This window comes from Petaurus breviceps, unplaced genomic scaffold (assembly GCF_028583685.1).
Source record: "Petaurus breviceps papuanus isolate PSGF00001 unplaced genomic scaffold, PetGlider_PUasm1.0 90977, whole genome shotgun sequence".
NCBI classification, from domain to species: domain Eukaryota; kingdom Metazoa; phylum Chordata; class Mammalia; order Diprotodontia; family Petauridae; genus Petaurus; species Petaurus breviceps.
This window is the reverse complement of record NW_027187391.1, coordinates 43276784-43300325: the sequence shown is the minus strand read 5'-3', so window position 1 is coordinate 43300325 and position 23542 is coordinate 43276784. Positions and strand designations below refer to the sequence as shown.

Genomic DNA, 23542 nt, shown 5'->3' with positions numbered 1-23542 from the left:
CTGAAATGAATATGATTATGAGCAGATGAAACCTTGCCCAGCTCACTGACCTGCTTAAGAAGTGATCTTCCTAGATAGAATTTTGTGGTTTCCCTGATTGATGCTGCTATCCCAGGAGGTCCCAACCTGGTGAATTTATCCCCTCTCCACTTACTCTCCTTGACTGGCAAACAGACATATGCCTTCCTTGGGAATTTCTTGTTGTTGCTTTATAAACTGTGTTTACTTGCTGCATATATTTTTATAATAGGTTTGTGTCTAGACTCCAGACGAAGATGAGCTGATTTTTATTTCATTATGAGTCAGTGGTTTCTAAAAAAAGGAGTAAACCACACAATGAGGAAGAAAAGGGGGAACCCACAGATAGACTTAACCTTGAGTCTATACTGAAATCTCTTTCTGGAGACATAAAGAGGGTCTTTTCAGTTCCATACAGTTTGTGGCATATCTAGATAAGGGACACTCTGAGCCTTTTCAACTTGTTTTATGTTTTTTAAAAGACACCAGAAGAAATCACCTTATAATTCACACAGGACAAGCTAAATGGATGAAAAATGCGTTATGTCCAGTATATGACCTACAGTTAGAAGGCTACTTTGGAGGAGATAGAACACATACTAAGTATATACAAAATATGAGGGGAGGAATTGGGACCTGACTTGTGATTTCATTGGTATGGGGAACTCTCCAGGGAAGAAACATCTTCCACCAATGCAGGTTGGCACATTCTCTGAAAGTTAAAGTTTTGGGAAAGTTGTCTAAAGCAATGAGATGTTAAATGACTTACTCAGGAGTCATGTGGATTGGTCAATCTTTCTGACTTTGAGGCTGGCTCCCTATCCCCCTATTAGATGAGACATCTCACACAAAATAAATAAAAGGCACAGTCCTTCTTATTTAGTTATCACTGTATGTGGATGTGTTTATCATTCCACATTTACCAGGCCACATAATTAATTGAGCTGATATTCAATACAGATTTAACATTGGGTTCTCTAAAATTCTTTGTGGAAATTGTCAGTGGGGTTTTAATTAAATGTGTTATTTAAAGTTTATGCTAAAAAATGAAGTAAATTAACTTTTCAAAGGAAGGGAGGGGGAAAAGAATTAACATTTATATACCGCCTAACACATAGCAGGCATGTTACATTATCTCATTTGATCCTCACAACCCCTCTGGGAAGCAGGTGTTATTATTATCTCCCCTTGAGGAAACTGAGGCAAACAGAAGTTAAGTGCCCAGGGTCACACAGTTAGTATGTTTCTGAAGCTGGATTTGAGTTCAGGTATTCCTCAATTCACTGTGCCACCAGCTACTTCTAACAGTTATAACTAAAGTGGTTACTTTTTAAATGTTGACTTGAGAACTAAAGACCATTGGGTTCTTACTGGAAGTTTTTTGTCTGAGTTGCAAAATGACACTTTAGTTTAAATGGCTTTCCATAACTGTGTTAATTCCTGGACATTTCAGTAGAATATAAAAACATTCCATTCATTTCACAGAAGACTGCAGTGAGTGGAGATCTGCCAAAATTAAATATTAACACCTAAAAGTGGTATCTGTCACTGCTCTCAGGCAGTGAGATTATTGTTTTTTTCAATTCTGTTTTAAGAAAAATCATTGTTATATTTAAACTTTCTCATAATTTTGCTATCTGTGATTTTTTCTTTCTATTCCTTAATTGTAGTAAAAAGAAAATCAATTAATTTCTAAAAGGTATAAATAGGTTGGGTTGTTGGCTAGAATTTTGTACTGGACATATAGTGACTGACTGAACTTAGATCAGCAAATAGATTGCAATTAATCTTCATACAATACTGGCTGACCCTGGGTAGACTGATAGTTGTGTCCTCCTGTGTCAGGGCATGATGCAATAAGGTAGGCAAGGAGACTGGCTGTAGCTATTTCTTCTCTTTATTGACTTGACACAGAAGGTGATCGATCCAGTAAAGTTTGAGGATGCACAGTGAGCTCATTGCTGCTCTGAGTACACTGGGATAATAGCCACCTCTGGGATTCCCTGAGGAATCCTGCTGAGAGCCTTTGAAAGGGAAGTCTTTCGGGTGGCAACTGAGCACCCTTTCCTCATTCCCTACTCCCCCAGTATTAGCACAGTCCAGTGCTCTGCAGGGCAAGAGGATACACATGAAACTGAGCAATCATCCATTTTCTCTTTAATCTCTAGTCTCTCCCTATCTACTGGTTCCTTTCCAGATAAACATAAAACATGCACCCAAATTGTCCACATCCTAAAAAATACCCCACCTGACTCTACCATCCCCTCAAGCTATTGTCCCCTTTCTTAAAGTCTTAGAAAAAAGTTATCTACAACCACTGGTTCCACTTCCTCTGCTCATTCACTTCTTAACCCTTTGTAATCTGGCTTCCGGCATCCCCATCTGAAACTGTTCTCTCCCAAGTTATCGATGATCTCTCTTTCTTTTTTTAAAAAAATTTATTTTCAATGAATAAAAATCTATTTCTCTCTCCCTTGCAATGACTTTGTAATTGCCATTTCTGATGGCCCTTTCTCAGTCCTCATACTTCTTGACTTTTCTTGACATTGTTAACCACCTTCTCTTTGATATTGCCTTCTCATTCTTTTCCTTTCTGACTGTTCCTTTTTAATCTATTCTGTTGATTCATCCCCATCAACATGTAACTGTGGATATGCCATAAGACTCTGTCCTGGGTCCTGTTCTCTTCTCTCTTTACACATACTCTCATTTGGTGACTCCATTAGTTACCATGGGTTTAATTATGGTCTCTATGTAGAAGCTCACATACCTACATAACCAATTCCAGACTCTCATCTTAGCTCTAGGCCTGTTACATCAATTGCCTATTGGACATTTAAAACTGGATGTCTCTTAGGCATCTCCAACATTTCTAAAACAGAACTCATTATCTTTCTCCTAAGACCCACTCCACTCCCTCTTCAATACATCACAATTTCTACTGAGGATACCACCATGCTTCCAGTTTCCTAGTTTTACAACCTCAGATCAAAATCTTTATCTTTTGCTATCCCTCACCTCATATAACCAATCAGTTGCCAAATCTGCCTACTTCCACAAAATCTCTTGTATCTATCCCTTTCTTACTATTCCTATAGTCATCATCTTTATGCAGGACGTCATCATCTCTCACCTGGAGTCTTTCAACAGCTTCCTTTTTGGTCTTCCTGCCCCAAGTCTCTCCCAATTCCAATACATTTGTTACTGAACTGCCAAAGTGATTTTTCTTAAGTGCTGATCTGACCATGTCACTTCCTTACACAATAAACTCCCTACTGCCCTTCAGAAGAAAATGTAAACTCCTGCCTTTCACACAATGGCCCCAACCTACCTTTCCTGCCTCATTATATAATAATTCCCTTCTTGGCTCTATAGTCTGGCCAAACTGGTATTCTTGCTGTTCTTTCTAAAGGTCATTTCCTCTTTTTAGTTTTGAACTGGCCGTTCTCTGAGCATGGAACATACTTCCCTCTGCCTTTAAGAACCCCTTCCTTTAAGCACTATCTTCTACAGGAAGCTTTTCTGATCTCCCCAATTATTATCTCCCCAAATATACCTTGCTCCCTAAACAATCTTGTATTGATTTTATATTATTCTGTATATTTTACATGTTATAGATAGCACAGCTCTCAGTTAAAATATATGCTTCTTGAAAGCAGAGAAGCATATACTGTGTTTTTGTATCCCCTATCCAATCTTCTTCCCTCCTCACTATCTTCCAAGTTAATATGCAGAACGATATAATAAGTACATATAAAAGGGAGCAACACAGAATAGTGGCTTTTAGGGATGATTCTTAATTGTTTTCCAGGAGAATGAGACCAATTCATAGTCTCACCAAGTGTATTATCCTGCTAGTCTTCCCAGAAAGCCTCCATGCTACATGAAAGTAGTGCACTGGATAGAGAGCTGGCCCTGAAGCCAGGAAGACACGGATGGGTTCAGCTACTGCCTCTTGACACGTGATGGCTGTGTGACCCTGGGCAAGTCACTTACTTAACCTGGGTAACCTTCTAAGACCATAAATTTGTAGAGAAGGTGCCGACCTGCATTGGTAGGAGGAGTTTCCTTACTGAGAAGTTTCCTATGCCAATGAAATTACAGGTCCACTAATTAAAATTCATGATCATTTAAAGTTTAAAGATAAACACTATTTACTCTGCAGAATTAAAGAACTCTGATTAACAAGTCTCTATGTTAAGTTAATCAATAAGCATGTACCAAACACTTCTATTCAACCCTGTTTTACTGTCTATAATCTGTGAAAAAGTCACTGAATGTGAGATAGAGCTAGAAACCTCCAGGGGCTCTCCCAGCTCCAAATTCTATGAATGACTTTATTGTATGATGGGAGGTATATTCAAGAGACTAGGAGGTCCAACCCCCCTCTGTGGTTCAGTGCCAGCTGTTCCTTTTCTGCTGGGAATAAGACTGTCAGGATTCAACTGGCATAACATGGCAGCAGGTACCTGGCCCTCAGCAACGCCTCACTCTGCAAGAGTGGGGCTATCCTGACCACAGTTGTTCAGTTGTTTCCAGTCCTGTCTGACACTGAGTAGCCCATTAGGGGTTTTCTGGGCAAAGATACTGAAGTTGTTTGCCATTTCCTTCTCCAGATCATGGAAGAGGAAACTGAGGCAAACAGGGTTAAGTGATTTACCCAGGGTGACACAGCTAGTAAGTGTCTGAGGCCAAATCTGAACTCCAGAAGATGAGTCTTCCTGAATTCAGGTTTGGTGCTCTATTGTGATAGTAATGGCAATTAAAGATTCCCCTGTATTGGCTTGGTTTTCAAATTGATTGTGTTAAAACCCAGAGTTTGTTAATCCCACCTGTGGGATGGGCTTGTTGATGTGAAAAGAAAGTCCTGAACTGGGAGGAGCTGGTGACGTAGATTTGGAGAGACACTAGAGAGAGGCGGAAGCTCTTTTTGGAAGCAGCACCTCGTGGAGAGAGAGAGACTAAGAGAATTGCTGGTGGCCGCTTTGAATTGCCCTGGACTTTTGAGACCTGCCCCCTGAGCTGCCAAGGACTGAGGAGACATGGCTGTTTTGCTGGTACTTTGTCTGTTTTGATGCTGTTTTGCCAGATTTGTCCACTGGTGAAAGACAGTCCTTTTGTTGAAGAAGTCCTGGAACCTGGCTGTTCGCTAAGAAGCCCTGAGACTGTCCTGCAGACAGAGAGTGAATACTGTCCACTGGTGAGGGACAGTGCTGTTGTTGCAGGGGTCTGGAGACTGTCCTGCAGACAGAATGAATACTGTCCACTGGTGAAGGACAGTGCTGTTGTTGCAGGGGTCTGGAGATTGTCCTGCAGACAGAGTGAATACTGTCCACTGGTGAAGGACAGTGCTGTTGTTGCAGGGGTCTGGGAGCCTTTCTGTTGGTTCAGAAGCCCTGAAGAAGGATTTTCTTGTTGTATGTTTACAGAAATCCTGGGAGAGGGCTTTGCTAATGTGTTCAGGGGTTCTAGGACTGTTCTACAGACAGAGGATAAATTCATGAAGGGACTGGCAATGTATCTTATGGCCTTGCTAAGCCTTGTCTCCCCAGGAACTAAGATTGCTGAGAACTTGCCTGGTGTCAAGATGAAGAAAAGACCTCCATTTGGGTATTAAGTGCTGTGTTTAAACTTGATGTAACTCTGGGGTAGATTCAATTGTGATCCAGAGGTGGGGAACTTTTGACCTTATTGTGCTCTGTGATTGACAAATGAAGGTACTTTACCTATGTTTGGAAACTAATCTCCATTTGAGAAGAGGGGTTTTGTGGTGGACCAAATGAAGGTATAGCCTAGGGGTGGAGAAGTATTTAGAACAGGGACTTTGTAATTGATTGAATGATTGGAAGGTCCTGGGGTGGGGTAGTACTTGGAGATTATTTAATCACACTTAGTAAATGCTGTATTTTGAATGATGTCATGTTTTAATCTTCTCTGTTCTTGGTTGGTCACTGAATAAAATGGAGAGCACCTATGCTGGTATTCTGAACCTTGGGAAGTTGCCTTTCCTTGGCATTACATTACATCTATGCACTGAATCACCTAGTAAGCCAGCCTCAAAAATGCTTACACTAGGAATCTACATTTCCCAAGAAGTGGGAAGTTCATCCTGCCGTCTTCCATTCATTCAATAAATAAACGCCAATAGTTGATTGCTGGGCTAAATAATAGGTGGAGAGAGACAGTTTAGATAAGACCCAGTTTTATACTTTGCAATTATTTTCTTGAAAACTGTTCATAAATGTTGATTGAATTGAATGGAATCATACCGAGTTTTCAACAATAGGACACAAGCTACCCAGTGGTACCCATGAACATAGATAGCAAAATCAGAAGGAGGTGCCTGTTGAGGGGTGAGAGTGAATTCTTTCCTCTTTCTGTTACCCAGGCTTCATCTATAGAACTATGACATTGATTCTTTAGCCCTATTACAACTTGTATTCAGGGAGTGGAGATACCTCAAGAATATTCAATTAACATTTTTTAAACACTGGCAGTGTGCCAGATACTGTGTTAAGCACCAGGGATACAAAAAGAGCAAAAGGCTATCTCTGCCCTCAAGGAGCTTACAATCTAATTGAAGAGACACAAAAACATATATACAAACAACCTATATACAGGATAAATAGGAAGTAATGAAGGGAGGGAAGGCGGGGGTTGGGAGGCTTTCTGCTGGGATATGAAGATGGCATTTTAGTTGGAACTTGAAGGCAGCCAGAGGAGATAAAGAGTGAGGGCATTCTAGGCATGCTTCATTCCTTAATGTTCTAGCAGGTCTAATAAGGAATGTTCTGCTTCCATCTGTATATATATTTAGCTTTTTGGAGGGGAGAAGGCAGGGCAATTGGGGTTAAGTGCCTTTCCCAAGGTCACATGGCTAGTGTTTAGAGTCTGAGACCAGATTTGAACTCAAGTCCTCCTGACTGTAGGACTGGTGCTCTATTCACTTTGTCACATAGCCACCCCCCTTCCCTATGTATCGTGATGATTCTATGATTAGATAACCTAAGGAAACCTGAGTTACATAACAATAAAGTATGCTATAGAGCCATTTCATGGTAATCAGACTATGCCAGGGAAGGGGATTATTAATGACACTACATGATATGTGATTCTTTTTTTTATTGGTCTTTTTGGAGCAGGGAAGGCAGGGTAATTGGGGTTAAGTGACTTGCCCAAGGTCACACAGCTAGTAAGTGTTAAGTGTCTGAGGCCAGATTTGAACTCCACTACTCCTGACTCTAGGGCTGGTGCTCTATTCATTGTGCCACCTAGCTGCCCCAATATGGCTTCTTTTTAAAAAAGCCCATCCCCATGCATGCTCCAAGGAACAGCCCCTTCTATAAATATACAGTCAATTCCCTATTTTCTCTGGTAATTATTCCCTAAATTCTATCTTATAATTATTTTTAGTGTTGACAAAGTGTTTTTGGATTGTAAATTGCTAAATAATTTGTGGTAAAGATTTAGAAAAAAGATATTTAGATACTGGGATAAATCAACATAATGATGATAATTCCATTTTATAATCAGGGTAAGTATTGAAAGTGAAAAGTGAAAGAAACTTCAGAGAAATTCAAAACCCTAATTAATGCATTTTCTATGATTCATAAGTTCCTGCCAACATTTGCTACTTTACAACTGGATGTTAATGTGGCAGTTATTACTCTCTGGTTAAAACTGGTGGTATTTCTAACATACAACTCTATGTAAAAAATGTAACCTTTCTGACTTCAGTGAGAAAACTTCATTTACATGATGGAAAAATCACGTTTTCATTTTCATAAGGACCATCCTTAATTCTTGTATCTTGATGAGCTTTGCATGCTTATTTGATATGTGTGTAGACTGACTGAACCAAAATGGCATGAATATCCAGTGACAAAAATTGCAGACAATTTGTATATTTCTATATGATTTTCTCCACATGGTTACATAAGATTAATAATACATGAATGAAAAAACATCTATTGAGCAATAAGTATCTGTAAAATGTAACTTTTATTTCCTTAACTTACTACTACTCAGAAGGGTATGATTAAATCAATTCCCAGATGCTGTTCCCTGCAACTTTTACATGATCTAATAATTCACAGAATATTGATTAAGATTGGACTCTCCAGGCCTGGACCTATTTACTTTGTAATTTTCAATTCTTTGAACTTTCTTTTCAATATTTTAAAAATGTCTTTATTGGGGGAGTGGAGTCAAGATGGCAGAATAGAAATAGGACTTCCTCACAACTCCCACTTCCACCTCTTCCAGTTCATGTAAATGAAAGAATTAAATAATAAATAGATAAATAAATAAATAAAATGTGTGTGTGTGTGTGTTAATAATAAAAAATGACTCTAAACAAACTTTGGAGCTACAGAACCCACAAAATGACAGCAAGAAGCTAACTTCCCACTGAAGATAGCCTGGCAGGCTGGCAGGAAGGGGCCAGCGCAGCACTCTGGGAGCAGAGCCCAGCCTTGCATGAGCTGGAGGCTTTAGCCTCAGGGTGGCCACAACCAGCCACTGGCTGGAGGGACTTCAGATCATCAGGAGCTATGGCAGTTTCCAGAATAATCACCCCATAGATGCTAAGGACAAAGTGAGAGGTCAGTGCAGTGTGGAATTTGTGAACTTTTGGGAAGTTTGGGAGTGCAGTCTGGCCTTTACCCCCTGGAGGGAGAAGCAGCTGAGGCACTGCAGCCATGAAGCCACTGCCACGTGGCTGCTTCAGAGCTCCTGGCCTGCAGATTGTAGGGGGACTAAGCGACCAGTCTGAGGGGTAATTGCTCTTGCTTTAACCTCCTTGCATCTGGATTGAAGTCTAGGGTGGAAGTCCTGGGGTGCAGAACCAGTTTGCCAGAGCGTGTGAAGGCTTCAGAGAGGGCAGCCAACTGATAGCTCCAGTATCTGTGAAAATCTCAGCGATTTGGGACAAAGCTCTCCTCTCCAGTAGCAGAGTTCTACTGTGGCAAAAAGCTCAAAAGTTAAGTAATTGAGTGTCAACATGAGCAAGCAAAGGAAGCAAAGCAAGCACAGCAATCTGACATTAGACTCCTATTTTGGGGACAAAAAGGATCAAAGCATGGAACAGGAGGAAGACAAGGAAGTCAGAACTCCTGCACCAAAAGCTTCCAAAGAAAAATATGGGCTGGTTACAGGCCATAGAGGAGCTTAAGAAGGATTTTGAAAACCAAATAAGAGAAGTGGAGAAAAAATTGGGAAGAGAAATGAGAATGATTCAAGAAAATTATAAAATGAGAGTCAACAACCTGACTGAAGAAAATAACATCTTAAAAAATGGTAAAATAGGTTCAAAAAGGCAATGAGTAGAAGAATGCCTTAAAAAGCCGAATTTGCCAGATGGAAAAAGAATATCAAAAGCTCACTGAAGAGAATGATTCCTTCAGAATTAGATTGGAGCAAATGGGAGCTAGTGACTTTGTGAGAAATCAAGATACTATTAAACAGATCTAAACAAATGAAAAAGCAGAAGGCAATGTGAAATATCTCATTGGGAAAACCACTGACCTGGAAAATAGATCCAGGAGAGATCATTTAAAAATTATTGGACTACCTGAAAGCCATGATCAAAAAAAGAACCTAGAAACCATCCTTCAAGAACTTCTCAAGGAAAATTGTCCTGATGTTTTAGAACCAGAGGGCAAAATAGAGGTTGAAAGAATCCACCCATGACCTCCTGAAAAAGATCCCAAAAAGAAAACTCCTAGGAATATTATAGCCAGGTTCTGGAGTTCCCAGATCAAGGAGAAAATATTACAAGCAACCAGGAAGAAACAATTTGAATATTGTGGAAAGACAATCAGGATAACACAGGATCTGGCAGCTTCTACACTGAGGGACTGAAGGGCTTGGAATATGATATTCCAGAGGTCAAAGGAGCTGGGAATGAAACCAAGAATCACCTCCCCAGCAAAACTGAATATCGTGTTTCAAGGGAAAATATGGTCATTCAATGGAATAGAGGACTTTCAAGCATTCTTGATGAAAAAACCAGAGTTGAATAGAAAATATGACATTCAGATACAAAAACCAAGAGAAGCATGAGAAGGTAAACAGGGAAAAGAAATCATAAGGAACTTATCAAAGTTGAACTATTTATATTCCTACATGGAAAAACAACTATTGTAACTTATGAAATTTTTCTCAGTATGAGAATAGTTGAAGGGAATAGAAATGTATGTGTGTATATATGTGTGTGTGTATGTGTATGTATATATATATATATGTCTATATATGAGGGTATATGGGTGTGTGTATATATGTGTACAGGTATACATAGACAGAGGGCACAGGACCAGTTGAATGGGAAGGGATGATGCTTAAAAGGTGAAATTAAGAGGTGAGAGAGGAATATAATGAGAGGAGATGGGGAGAGACAGAATGGGGTAAGTTATCTCATATATAAGAGGCAAGGGAAAACTGTTACAATTGAGGGGAAGAACAGGAAGGCAAAAGGGAATGAGTCAACTGTATTCCCATTGAATTTGGCTTAGGGAGGGAATGACATACACACTAAATAGGGTATCTCACCCTACAGAAGAGTAGGGGGGAAGGGGATGAGAGGGGGATGATGGAAGGGAGGGCAGGCTGGGGGGGGAGGGAAGTTAGAAGCACCCATTTTTGAAAAGGGACAGGATCAAAGTAGAGAATAGAACAAGTGGGAGGTGGGATAGGAGGGAGGGAAATATATTCAGTCTTTCATAATATATCCACTATGGATATGTTTTCCATAGCTACACATGTACCACCTATATTGAATTGCTTATCTTCTCAGTAAGGGTGGGTGACAAGGGAGGAAGGGAAAGAATCTGGAATTCAAAGTTTTAAAATCAAATGTTTAAATATATATATGTATATATAATTTTACATGTAACTGGGAAATAAGATATACAGGCACTGGAGCATAGAGATCCACTGTGGAGTACTGGAAAGTCATGAGGGAAGATATGGGAGAGAGCAGATTGGGGGAAGGGATATTCAGTGGGATTGCTGTTTTGGGCTGGTGGGTAGAGGAAAAATGGGGAGAAAGTTTGTAACTCAAAGTCTTATGGAAATGAATGATATAAATTAAAAAAATTAAAAAGAGATAAAAAAAGAAAAAAATGTCTTTATTTTTATTCTCATACTTATATAACCAGCTCCAGACTCTCATCTGAGCTGTAGGCTTATTACATCAACTGCTTAATGGACATTTAAAGCTGGATGTCTCACAGGCATCTCCAACTCAACATTTCTAAAACAACTCAATATGGAGATAGGAAGTTTAAATACCTGAAATATTAATGAATCAATCTTAAAACCTACGTATTGAAACTGGCCATTTTGAGAATGTGTCAGTCCATTTGCAAATTGGCATGCAGGCCCTACCCAAGGAAAAAGAGAACCTTGATTCAGGATTTTTAAAATTGAGTTTGTTTTTAAAAAAGTGAGTTAAAAATCATTAGAAAGAGAATTTAAAATTTTCCTCATTTCAAGTTATATTAAAATTGAAGTTCTTTAACAATTATCTTGAATATAAATTTTTCAGTTCCATAGGGAAAGGGACTCTATCTGTGATTTCATTAGTACAGGGAACTACAAAGTGAAGAAACTCCCTGTACCAATGAAAGTTGCCACTTTCTTTGCACCCTAGAGAGTTGCCAAAAGAACATAAAAATTTTAAATGAAACTTGTACAGAGTCACACAACTTAAATCCAGGATGTTGAGGCTTGTTCTCTATCCACTACAACATGTTTCCTCTCATTTCAACTTAATAACTGTCTCGTTTAAATATAATAACTGTAATATATAATATTAATGTAATCATATAATGTATATATTATATGTAATGTAATTAGTATAAACATAATAAGAAATATATACATATAATAACTGTCTCATAACCTTCATTTAAAATAGGTAAGTTTCTATATACAATCTACAATATAAGTATATAGGACTCAAGTACCCCACTATGGTCAATTATAGACCGCTGATAAAATGTAAAATACTAAAGCTAATTGTCATTTCCTAATTGTGGGTGTGCATACTATTTCTGGGCAGCTAGGTGGCGCAGTGGATAGAGTGCTGGGCCTGGAGTCAGAAGGTTCATCTATCTTCCTGAGTTCAAATCCAGCCTCAGACACTTACTAGCTGTGTGACTAACTTAACTATGTCTCAGTTTCCTCAAATGTAAAATGAGCAAAGAATGAAATGGTAAGACACTCCAGTACCTTTGCCAAGAAAACCACAAATAAGGTGGACACAACTAATGACAGACTATTTTTAAATGCAAAATAAAGACACTTTAGAAAATCAGCATCCATTTGTTGGTTAGGAGTTTGGTTTAGGCCTAATTGTGTCTGATATTTATTTTTGCTAATATCAAAACCTCAATATAATAGGCGATATAGGTACCTTCAAATACTGGTCCATAAATTGACTCCCCACCATCTCCTTTTCCCATGTCGATATCTGAATGATGGAGATAAATAAAAGATTATGTGAATATAAGTCAATCACAGTTCTTAAATGCGTAATCTCTAACAGGCATTTTGCTAAATACTGAGAATGCAAAGTCAGAAATGAAACAGATTTTGTGCTTACATTTTATCATTGGAAACAATATGTACTCTTATAAGAGAACCAAAAATACTTACAAAGTAAATCCAAGCTGACTTTTTTTTTTTGGTGAGGAGGAGGGGAGGTGCTGGCAGCTGGGGGAGAATAGGGAAAAGTCTAGTGTAGGAGGAGGTGGCATTTATTTTAAAGGAAACTATGGATCCAAAGATTTGGAGGAAAGGAGAGGATACATTGTAAAGCATGGGGATCAGCTTTTGCAAGGACACCGAGATAGAAGATTGTGTATGAGTAACATTCAAAAGGCCAATTTGGTTGGATTGTCAGAGGACTGAAGGTGATGGATGTGTAACAAACTTGGAAAGGCAGGTTGAAGCCAGGTTGCAAAGGGCTTTCAGTGACAGAGGAGTTTGTATTTGGTTCTAGAAGTAGCAGAGCATGGAATTTACTGAGCATGGGAATAACATGCTTTGATATTGTCATTTTGGCAGCTGTATGGAGGGTAAATTGCACAGAGGAGAGATGGAGGAGGGAGATCAATTAGGAAACTGTTGCAATAGTTCAGGAGAGAGGGAACAAAGCCCTGTAGTAGGGTGGCATGGAAAGGAGGTAGATGTGTGAGGTCCCATGGAGGTGTAAACGACAAGAGCCTGCAATTGACCTGCATATGTGGCTTGACAGACAGGGATGTCAGCAAGGGGTGGCTCCCTCCACCAAGGTAATCTGTGATTTACTGGGTAAATCCTAGGGATTTGGCTGGGTCACAGAGAAGTTGCCAAGGATCACGCAACTAACTCTCAGACCTGGCACTGGACCCAAGTTTTCTTGACTCCAAGCCCAGAATTTGAGTCACTATGTCATCTTTATCATTGTGCCTCTTTTCAAACAATAGAGTAGGATACACAATGAAAAATAAAAGATTAGGATATGGAAAAAGAATGTACACTACATAGGTCAAAATATAATGACAGTTGTAAATCTGATCCTAGCTGTAACAGCATCACCAGCATCATCATCATTGCTAACATTTAGATACTGTCTATTATATACCAGGCATTGGGCAAATATTTTACAAATTATTTACAAATTTACAAATACTTTACAAATATTATCTTATTTGATCCCCAACTACATCCGTAGGAGGTAGAAGGTGATTTTCCCAGGGTCACATGACTAGTAAGTATCTGAATCAGTTTCAAAGTAAGAAATAGCTGGCAGGCTTATCAAGTTCCAGATTGAAACAAAATTGGGAGAAATAACTGAATATGTAGGGTAATAGAAGTGGGAGAGAAAAAGAAAACTTTTTGAACGACTTAAATGAAGGACTGAATCTAATAAGAAACTGAATAGAGTTCTGGGTAAGTGACTGCACTTAGGTTAAAATAATAATTGCACAATCATTTTTTCTTGAACCAGATTTGTGATTTCATTAATATAGGGAACTCCCAGTGAGGAAACGCCCTCTTACAAATGCAGATCAGTACCTGCTCTGCAACCTGTAGTGTTAGTAGCTATAAATTTTAGAGTTGCCTGCACAAGTATAGGGGAAAGTGCTGGCCCTGGAGTCAGAAGGACCTGAGTTCAAATTTGACACACTTAACCCTAACTGCCTCAAAAAAAAAAAAGTAATTTCACAGAATCAGACTATCTTGTTATAGAATGGGATTTCATTTGGTACAAACCCCTCATTTAACAGGTAAGAAAATTGAGGCCCTGAGAATTAAAATGTCTTTACCCCTGTCCATTAATAAATGGCAGTGCCAGAATATAAACTGGGGTCTATTGAGTCCAAGTCCAGGGATCCCTCTACAATAATGTGCTGTCTCATTTCCTCCTCCCCATAATGCATAGGCAGAACTAGAATATAAATTCTTCAGAAGTCTAAAGAAATAAGTAATTGTGTTAAAGTTCGAGTAGAATTACATATAAACTGTCTACTCAATTTTGTTTACTCCTACTTTTCATATAAATAAATGGAAACTACTAATATTCTTATTTTCATCTCTTATACTCTATCCTCTAGCAAAGGCAAACTTTTATGTAAAATGCAGATGCAAGTTATGTTTAAAAAGTCAATCATGTTTAAAAAGCAAAGATAGATATTAAAGACAGCCTGGGAACTCTGCACAGGAAAAAAGTTTGTGCATTCTTTTTATTGGAGGAAAACAATATCATGTGATCTAATTTGATGTGATAAGTATAGTATAAAAATCATGCTGTTGACTTAATAGATCAGGAGGACACACCCATTTATTTCCCTAATTCCTCTCAAATGTAATCTTATTTCAAGGTCTCCTGACTGGTGGCCATATGAGGGTATAAATGTTTAAGAGAACCTTGCAGCTAATTCCTGGATGATCAGGAAGATGAATGAGAAAAAAGGCCTAGGATAGCTGCTTGATCTGCATTTACTGCCCCCAGCCTCTTAAAAATAAAGCTCTAAGTTATGTGTGGAGGGGGAACATAAGAAGGAAGGGAATTTATTTATTTTTAATTAAAAAAAAATTTTTTTTGCCTTTTGGAGGGCAATTGGGGTTAAGTAACTTGCCCAAAGTTACAGTTAGTTTTTGTGTGTGGGTGTTAAGTGTCTGAGGCTGGAACCTGACTTCTGGGCGGATGCTTTACTCACTGCGCCACCTAGCCGCGGGGAAGGGAATTTAAATACAGTTTAAGTATATGTCAATATCATCAAATGTAAGCAAATATTTCTCCACAACAAGCCAATTATGTTTAAATTACTCAGATTAGCTGTAGACAGTCGTGCCTAATGAGTACTATTGATGGGAAGTCATCTATCTAGATGTTTTCAAATTTTAATTTTATTATTATCATTGTTATTAAGGCACTTGGTTTGTGGAGTGAGAAAATAAAGGCCTAGGAAAAATAAAAAATGGAGGCACTTAATATCAAGAAGGAAATTCTTTAACTCAGCACCATATGTTTTAATTTTCATTCGTCCAAATAAACACCTTGATTTTTAAAAGGTGATGGGGTTGGGGAGAGGAGGATTTTTTCCATTACTTTTCTCTTCTAAAGCTTGCATTTATTACTCTTTGGCACCCAGCATTTCCCCTAAAGTCGTTTGCCTAGTTTTAGTTTAATACACATTTTCAGCCAAATTTCCTATGTCACTTGAAACACTGAATAAAACAATTAGAAAATCAAAGATTCCTGAAGTGAAAAGAAAGAAACCTCAGTTGCCATCAAGTTCAACCAGTGCTTGAACAAGAACTATAAATATCTTCAAGCGGTTATCCTGTCTTCAATTCAAGACATCTAATGAGGTAGAACCCACTATCTCCTGAGGCAGCCCATTCCATTTTTAGAGAGTTGGGAATTTAGACTTACATCAAGCCGAAATCTGCCACTTTTACCCACTGTTCCTAATTCTGCCCTCTTTGGTCAAATAGGACGTCTCATCCCTTTTCCATATGACAATCCATCAAGTACCCAAAGAGTGCTATCGTGTTCCCACCTAAGTCTTCTCTTCTAGGTTAAATACCCTCAATTCTTGTAAGGCATGATCTTGAGGCCCTTCATCATACTGATTCCCCTCCTCTGGGTTTTCTCCAGTTGCTAATGTCCTTCCTAAAATGTGCTCTCTACAAATAAATACAATTTTTCAGATGTAGTCTGAAGAGGGTAGGGTATAGCAAGATAGTCACCTCCTTTGGCCTGGGAGATATTATGCCTCAATTGATGTAATGTATGACTATACTATCTTGCTTTCTATTCAGCTAAAACCATCTTTGTCACTAGAGTTTCATGTAGTCATGTGTGGTGGCTTGTACTTGGGAAGGTGATTTTAAAAAAATCTTTTTTTTAATTTTTGTTTTTTGGAGGGGGAAGGGCAGGGCAATTGGGGTTAAGTGACTTGCCCAAGGTCACATGGCTAGTAAGTGTAAAGTGTCTGAGGTCAGATTTAAACTCAGGTCCTCCAGACTCCAGGGCCCGTGCTCTATTCACTGCACCACCTAGCCGCCCCAGGTGATTTTTTTTTTTTTAAGCCCACGTGTAGGATTTTACATTTTTCTCTTCCAGAGTTCATTTTATTTTATTTGGTCCATAGCCTATCAAGACACTTTTTGGGATCCTAACTGCCATCTAACATGTTGTCTATCACTATTAGATTTGTGTCATCTGCAAATTTGATAAGCATGCCATTTATGCCTTCACCCTAGTCATTCATAAAGATATTGAACAGCTTGGAGCCAAGGACAGGTCCCTAAGGCACTCCCCTAGAGATGTGGTGGTATACTTTTGACATGTTTCCAACACTGATCATTAAAGAATTCGTAAAAGGAAAACCTCTTTCTTTATGAATTTTAAAAAGCTTTACCACACAATTCAAATATTAATTTCACATAGTTCAATGAAATAATATTTTTGACATGTCAATTTATTGATACAACTTAAATTTATTTAAGGACAACTTACCTCCTCCTTGTAACCAACCATTTTTTACTACTCTATGGAAAATGGTATTTTTATAATGCAATTTTAAACCGCTTGGAGAAAACCCTGCTTTTCCCGTGCATAAGCTCTGAAAATTGTAACAGGTTTTGGGGCAAAGATCAGCATAGAGCTAAAAAACAGAAAAGATAATTTGCAAAATTAAGTTCTCAAATTTCAGATTTGGGGGGGGAAAGGTGTAATTTAAAAAATTATCTCTTACCTCAAATATCAATCTTCCAATGGGCCGTTTATTTACTGTAATCTCTAAGAAGACCATGGGACGCTATTAATTTAGGAAATAAAAAAAAGATCTAAGTCAAATAAGGTACCCACAGCAATGACCAAATAAAATAGCATAAACTCTGAACTTATCCGTAATGGAAATTCATACTGATGCTAAAGATTCTCTACCAAAAACATTTCTTGAGGTGGCATTGCTTCAAATATTGTTGCCTCCATCTTGACCTAGATTTGACACCTTTTTTTCCCTTATGCTGATAATACACATTTGAGAGAAATTGTCTGATGCCCCTTAGAAGGGCATCCAAAAAGAGAAGAACACTATATTATTGTTTTGGTTTTTTTTTTATTAAGGAAAAAAAACTAAGAAAGAACATTTCAATCAACAAGCAGTTTTAAAGGACTTACTATGAACCAAGAAACTATATATAGCATATAAAACCAAAAATAAAGCACAGCCCCTGTCCTCAAGGTATTTTCATTCTACTGAATTTCAAATTCAATTTTCAAATTCATTTCAAAACAGCTATTGTTATTTTAAAAATAACTTTATTTGCCATGATTAGCACAAATGAAATAAAATGAATTATTTGTTTGAAAATATCTATTTTTATTGCATGCATTTTTGTTTTAGAAATCAAATATTAATTGTTATTATCCCATAGCCTTAAATGAAACATCATATGAATACAAATTATGATTAAGTTTATATGCCTCTGAATTTATATAAATCCTTAATTATAAAACTTAAGAGTAATTATATCACTCAAGAGAAAACATTATGTAGTAAACAGAATAGGAAACAGAAATGGATTTTTAAAAAATATAATCATTTTATTAATTAAATAAATGACCTGGAGCAAATCACTTAACCTCTCTGTGCATCATAGATTACAACTCTCTCTATATGTGCATATGTACAGATTTATTTACAAATTTTATTTACAAATTTTATTCATCTTCATATGTGTTACATAATTTTGAAGGATAACTGAATTTCCTTAGAAAAAGAAACCAACTCAGGACAAAGGTATTAGAAAAACACTTACTAAAATATAAACTCATTAGGGCATGGATCTTTTAATTTTTATCTTAAATTCCTAGCTCTGAGCAGGGTGCTTTCCAAATAATAAATGCTTAATAAATTTTTTAAAAAATGAATTGGAAGAAATATGATTGGGTTAGCTTCTTAAAACTTTTAGATGAGGGTTCATAACTGAGGGTCTGTGAACTTGTTTTGTAAAATTTTTTGATAACTGCATTTCAATAGTTTTCTTGGTAATCCTATATATTTTATTTTATGCTTTTAAAAACATTACTCTGGGGCAGCTAGGTGATGCAGTGACTAGAGTACCTGTCCTGGAGTCAGAAGGACTCAAATCTGAATTCAAATGTGTTCTCAGATACTTAACACAAAACTAGCCATGTGACCTTGGGCAAGTCACTTAACCCCAATTGCCCTGCCTTCCCCCATCCAAAAAGCAAAAAAAAAATTTTTTTTAATTAAAACATTATTCTGATGAAGATACACAGAGAATGTTTCTTTAGACTGCTGAGGGAATTCATGACACACAAAAGGTTAAGAACGCCTACTTCAGGTTAATGATTTAACAATCTTCATCTATTGATTTTCCCCGGGACATTTTGTTTTTCCTAATTTACAGAAGAAGGTGGGCAGGGCTATTATAAAGTCTCACTGAGAAGTGAGCAATAAAGATCGGAAAAACTAGAAAGCAGAAAGCTGTCTAGGGTCATTAGATTAGAGGTTAAGGCCCTGTGCAAATAGAATACCCTGTTATAGATGCTCAAATCCCACCACCAAATAGAACTTCTAACTGCTCAGAGGATATGGCCCTGTTCCCTGCCATCTCCCCCATTATCACTAGGAAGATTTGTGAGTAGGATAGCAAAAAAATACTATCTGAAAGAGCTTAGTCCTCAAGTCAATTCAACAAACATTAAGCATCTACTATATGGCAAGCTCTATGTGGGAACGAGATAGAAAATTTTGACAAAATGCAATTCCTAACTTGATGGAGCAAGTAAAATGGTAAGAGATTAAGACACAGAAAACTATAACATGGTATTACATGTTGTAATCTGTTGGCGACTCAGGAAGAGTGTCAGGGAGACACTGACTTTTGACTTGGGCTTTAAAGAATAGGTAGGAATTCAATAAACACAATGAGGAAAAGGACATTTCGGGCACAGGGAATAAGCCTGAGCAAAGGGCTGAGATCCAGGAAACTGCAGTCTGTTGGAGATTAAGAGCAGTCTAGTTTGACTGGTGAGGGGATTTTGGAGCAGAGCAAGTTTTGTGTCCCAAGATCAGTGCATAAGGAAGATGAGTCTGGTAGTGGTAGAGGACGATGGGTGGAGGCTTGTGTGTTGCTCATGGTAATGAGGGCCTATATACTAGGATCTTGGCCAGGTAGGTATAAGCTGAAGTTGTGTCAACAGGACTTGATTGGATGTTGTTCATCCTTCTTTCTGAGAATCAAGGACATTAGGAAAGTGATGTCTTGACTTGCTCGTGAATTAGATTTAAGTGAGGAAGAGTTGAGCAAAGATGTCAGCCTCACTCTCTTCTCCACAGTCATTTAAGCACAGTGGCAAGACATAAGTTAAGATGACTGGCAATGGCCCAGGATGCAGTAGGTGAGAGATGCCAAAGAGGAATGAGTCAAACAATTGCTGTTGACCTTTAAGACAGTAGATTCAGAGATGGGGAGGGGGGGGGCAGGGAAGGGGAGGGAGATGGAAGCCAAAAATTAAGGGGCTGATGAAAATGTGAATAATGAGGAAGTGGAAGCATTAGATGGAGACAATAGTTAAAATTAATTTAGTAGTGGAGAGATGGGGTGGTAAATAGAAAGGGGAGAAGGGTCAGTGGAAGGCTTTGAGGAAGGATTGTGTAAGCAGGTAATAATGGCTCATTTATGAATAGTGCTTAAGATTTATAAAATACATTCTCTCATTTGATAGGCAGATGGGAAAGAGTTATTAAGAAGTGATTATAAAAACAGAAAGAACATAAAAACACCAAGGGGGGATGCTGGAAGCAACATTCTGATCTTATATCAGGGGTATGGAATCAAACGCATAAATAGAGATTAGGTTTAGTCAAGAGTAGGGAAAAAGGCTTCGGCAAATAGAGAGAAAGAAGAATGGAGGAGGCCAGGAGTCTAGCCTTTAGGTATGGAACAGTGGGTCTCAGGGAGTTAGTTAATAAACATTTATTAAATGCCTGCTATGTGACAGATGCCTTGTCAGATGCTGGCGGGTATGAACATGGGGTGGTGGGAAGACAGCTCCTGCCCTCAAGGAGCTTACAATCTAACAGGAAAAGAAAACACACAAAAAGAAGTTGAGGCATTATAAAGTTCAATTCAAAGGAAATGGTAGAGAATGAAGACTGTTGGCCTCGGAGCTCTATATGGTTGGTGGTGGAGGCTCTGAAAGGAGTTCTTTGCCTGGACCTCCAATCAGAGGGCAGGAGCTACTGAGGGTTCTAATGAAGTATTTTTTTTTTAAAGCAATTGGGGTTAAGTAACTTGCTCAAGGTTACACGGCCAAGTGTTTCTGGGTGGGTGCTAAGTATCTGAGCCCAGATTCGATCCCAGGTCTCCTGACCCTAGGAATCTTACTCACTGTGACACCTGGCCGCCCCCTAATGAAGTATTAAGTACCAAGGTTGATTAAAACTAAAAGGAAGACAAATTTTCTCATGATAAGGTTTCTTGGAGTCTAGTCCAAAGGGGATCAGCTGGAATGAAATTCTCTCTGCTAAAGGCCAGGGCTACCTGGAAAGCTCTGCCCCTCCTGGTACGAGGAAGCATTTGCCACAGAAACGCCTTTGAAAAAAGACCTCCTTGCCTGATACTAGAGAGTCTGTTGTTTATGTTAACCCAGCCCTGGCCTTACTTCTTGGTTTCTCCAATTCTAAGCCAGTTCATTCGTTGGTCTGTTCTCCACCTTGATTCCTGCATAGGAACTCTCTCCTACCTGCTTTTGGTGAGAAATCTCAACCCCTTTTGCCCCATCCTAATCCCTGACCTGTCTTTTATCCTATTTTTTCTTTTATACCTATACCTTCAGAGGAACAAATCTTTCTCTGAAAATTTTATAGTCATTTTCTTTGTGTCACGAGGGGTATCCCATTGCCCATGCTCAGAATCACTATTCCCAGTTCTCCTGGACCACATGGAAGTCAGCTTATTAGAGGCAGAGTCCCCCCAGAACTACCACAGTCCAAACCATTTGCATAGGTACAGAATGAGGAGAGACTGTAGTACTTCCAACCCCTAGGGTCTCCCAAGTTTAGCTTTGTATTCATTCTCCTTGACCCTTGAACCCTGTTAATTAATCTCCCAGTGTCCTCATGACAGGACATCATTGTGCTTTTTTGTTAACTTTCACCTTAGATAGAGAAAAAGCTCTTCCTTCACAGTCTTCTTTCTACTTCTGCCATAAATGGGAACATTTTTCAAGGCCCAACCACTGACCCTTTTTATCTAGATGAACTTATCTATAATCATAGCTTTGCCTATTATTACCTCTATGTTGGCAGCTTCAAAACATTTCTTTGATTCTGTCCTTTCATCTGATAGCCAGTCCCATTTTGGTCATTTTCAATTAGATGTCTTAATATCACCTCAAACTTGATGTGTCTTCAAGGAGAATAAGCTCCTTGAAGACAGGGGCTCTTTTGTTTTAATAATAACAGCAGCTAATTTTTATATAGTGCTTACTATGTTCCAGGCATGGTCATTCTCACCCTCTCAGTAGAGTCCTACCCACTGCCATGCACAGGGTTGAGTGTCCCAGCTGGCATGGTAGGGAGCAATGTCGTATTACTCCTGTAATAGTTCAACCATAGGAACCAAAAGGGAGATTAAAGATCCAGGTTGCCCTTTTCCCTTTTTTACCTCCTGGTTCTTCTGACATCACTGCCCCTCCCCATCCCATCTTGCCTTTCTTCTCTCCTGCATTTTATGCGCTATTTCATGGTTACCATGTTAAGAAATGTGCGTGTTATCAGAATTAATGTTTTGCTGTTACAATGGAGGGGAAGAGCAGAAAGGTCAAAGGGAATGGGACAACCTGATTCTCATTGAATTTGGCTTAAGGAGGGAATAACATACACACTCAATTGGGTATCTTACCTTACAGGAAAATAGGGGGGAGGGGATAAGAGCGGGGAGGATAGAAGGTAGGGCAGATTGGGGGAGAGGGTAGTTAGAAGCAAACATTTTTGAAAAGGGATAGGGTCAAAGGAGAAATTAGAATAAGTGGGGGGTAGGATAGGATGGAGGGAAATATAGTTAGTCTTTTACAATATACCTACTGTGGAAATGTTTTGCATAACTACACATGTACAACCTATATTGATTGCTTATCTTCCCAGTGGGGGTGGGTGAGGAGGGAAGAAGAGAAAAAAATCTGGAACTCAAAGTTTTAAAAACAAATGTTTAAAAATTGGTTTTTTTACATGCAACTAGGAAATAAGATATACAGGTACTGGGGTATAGAAACCCATCTTGCCATACTAGAAAGTTAGGGGGGTGAAGGGGAAGGATATAAGAGAGAACAGATTGGGGGAAGGGGTATTCAGTTAGGCTTGCTATTTTGGGGTGGGGTAGGCGAAAGACAGGGAGAGAAAAATTGTAACAAAATCTTGTGGAAATGAATGTTGAAAACTAAAAATAAAATAAATTTTAAAAAAGAATTAATGTTTTGTTATGAAGAATTGTATATAGAAAAGTGTATTTTCAGCAATCCCTAAAGAAAAATGATAGTTTTTAGTGCTTGCGGGAACCTACCCCTATTTCCCATAGGCTCAATATATCAACATTTTCCTTTTTGACTTTTGCATATTTTCTAGGAATGTTGGCCTCTCTCCCTTCCCCACCCCCACAGAGAGTTGAGGATTGACTCTACATACAGGGGTATGGTATAGGGTAGAATAAACTGTGAGAAGATAGTTCTCATGAATGCATTAGTTTCCATGGGTTCAGAAAGATCAAGATGAATACTAAAATAAACCAGATATCAAGGTTACAAATTGTGTCTTCTAGGTTGATTATCCTGGAGGACATTGAGGGGTGTGACAGCTGTGTCCTACAAAGCCAAGGAACTTTTGCAAAGTTCTTGCTGTGATAGGGGACTCATTTTAGTAAGGCCTCCATTTTATATGGATCCATATTTATTTGTTAACCCATTATATATTTCAAAAAACTCATCTTCCCCTTG

At 38.5% G+C, this 23542-nt stretch overlaps 1 protein-coding gene across 2 annotated transcripts in view; it reads right to left on the bottom strand.

The window, feature by feature from the left end:
- The window catches only part of PPIL6 (peptidylprolyl isomerase like 6), a 65269-nt gene that overhangs the window by 11648 nt on the left and 30079 nt on the right, over positions 1-23542 (bottom strand). For both annotated transcript variants that reach the window (XM_069077081.1, XM_069077082.1), the window contains exons 4-6: positions 17271-17333; positions 17033-17180; positions 12434-12490 (exon numbers count right to left, since the gene is read on the bottom strand). In XM_069077081.1, coding sequence (XP_068933182.1) covers positions 12434-12490; positions 17033-17180; positions 17271-17333 — 268 coding nt within the window. The remainder of the gene's footprint in view (positions 1-12433; positions 12491-17032; positions 17181-17270; positions 17334-23542) is intronic.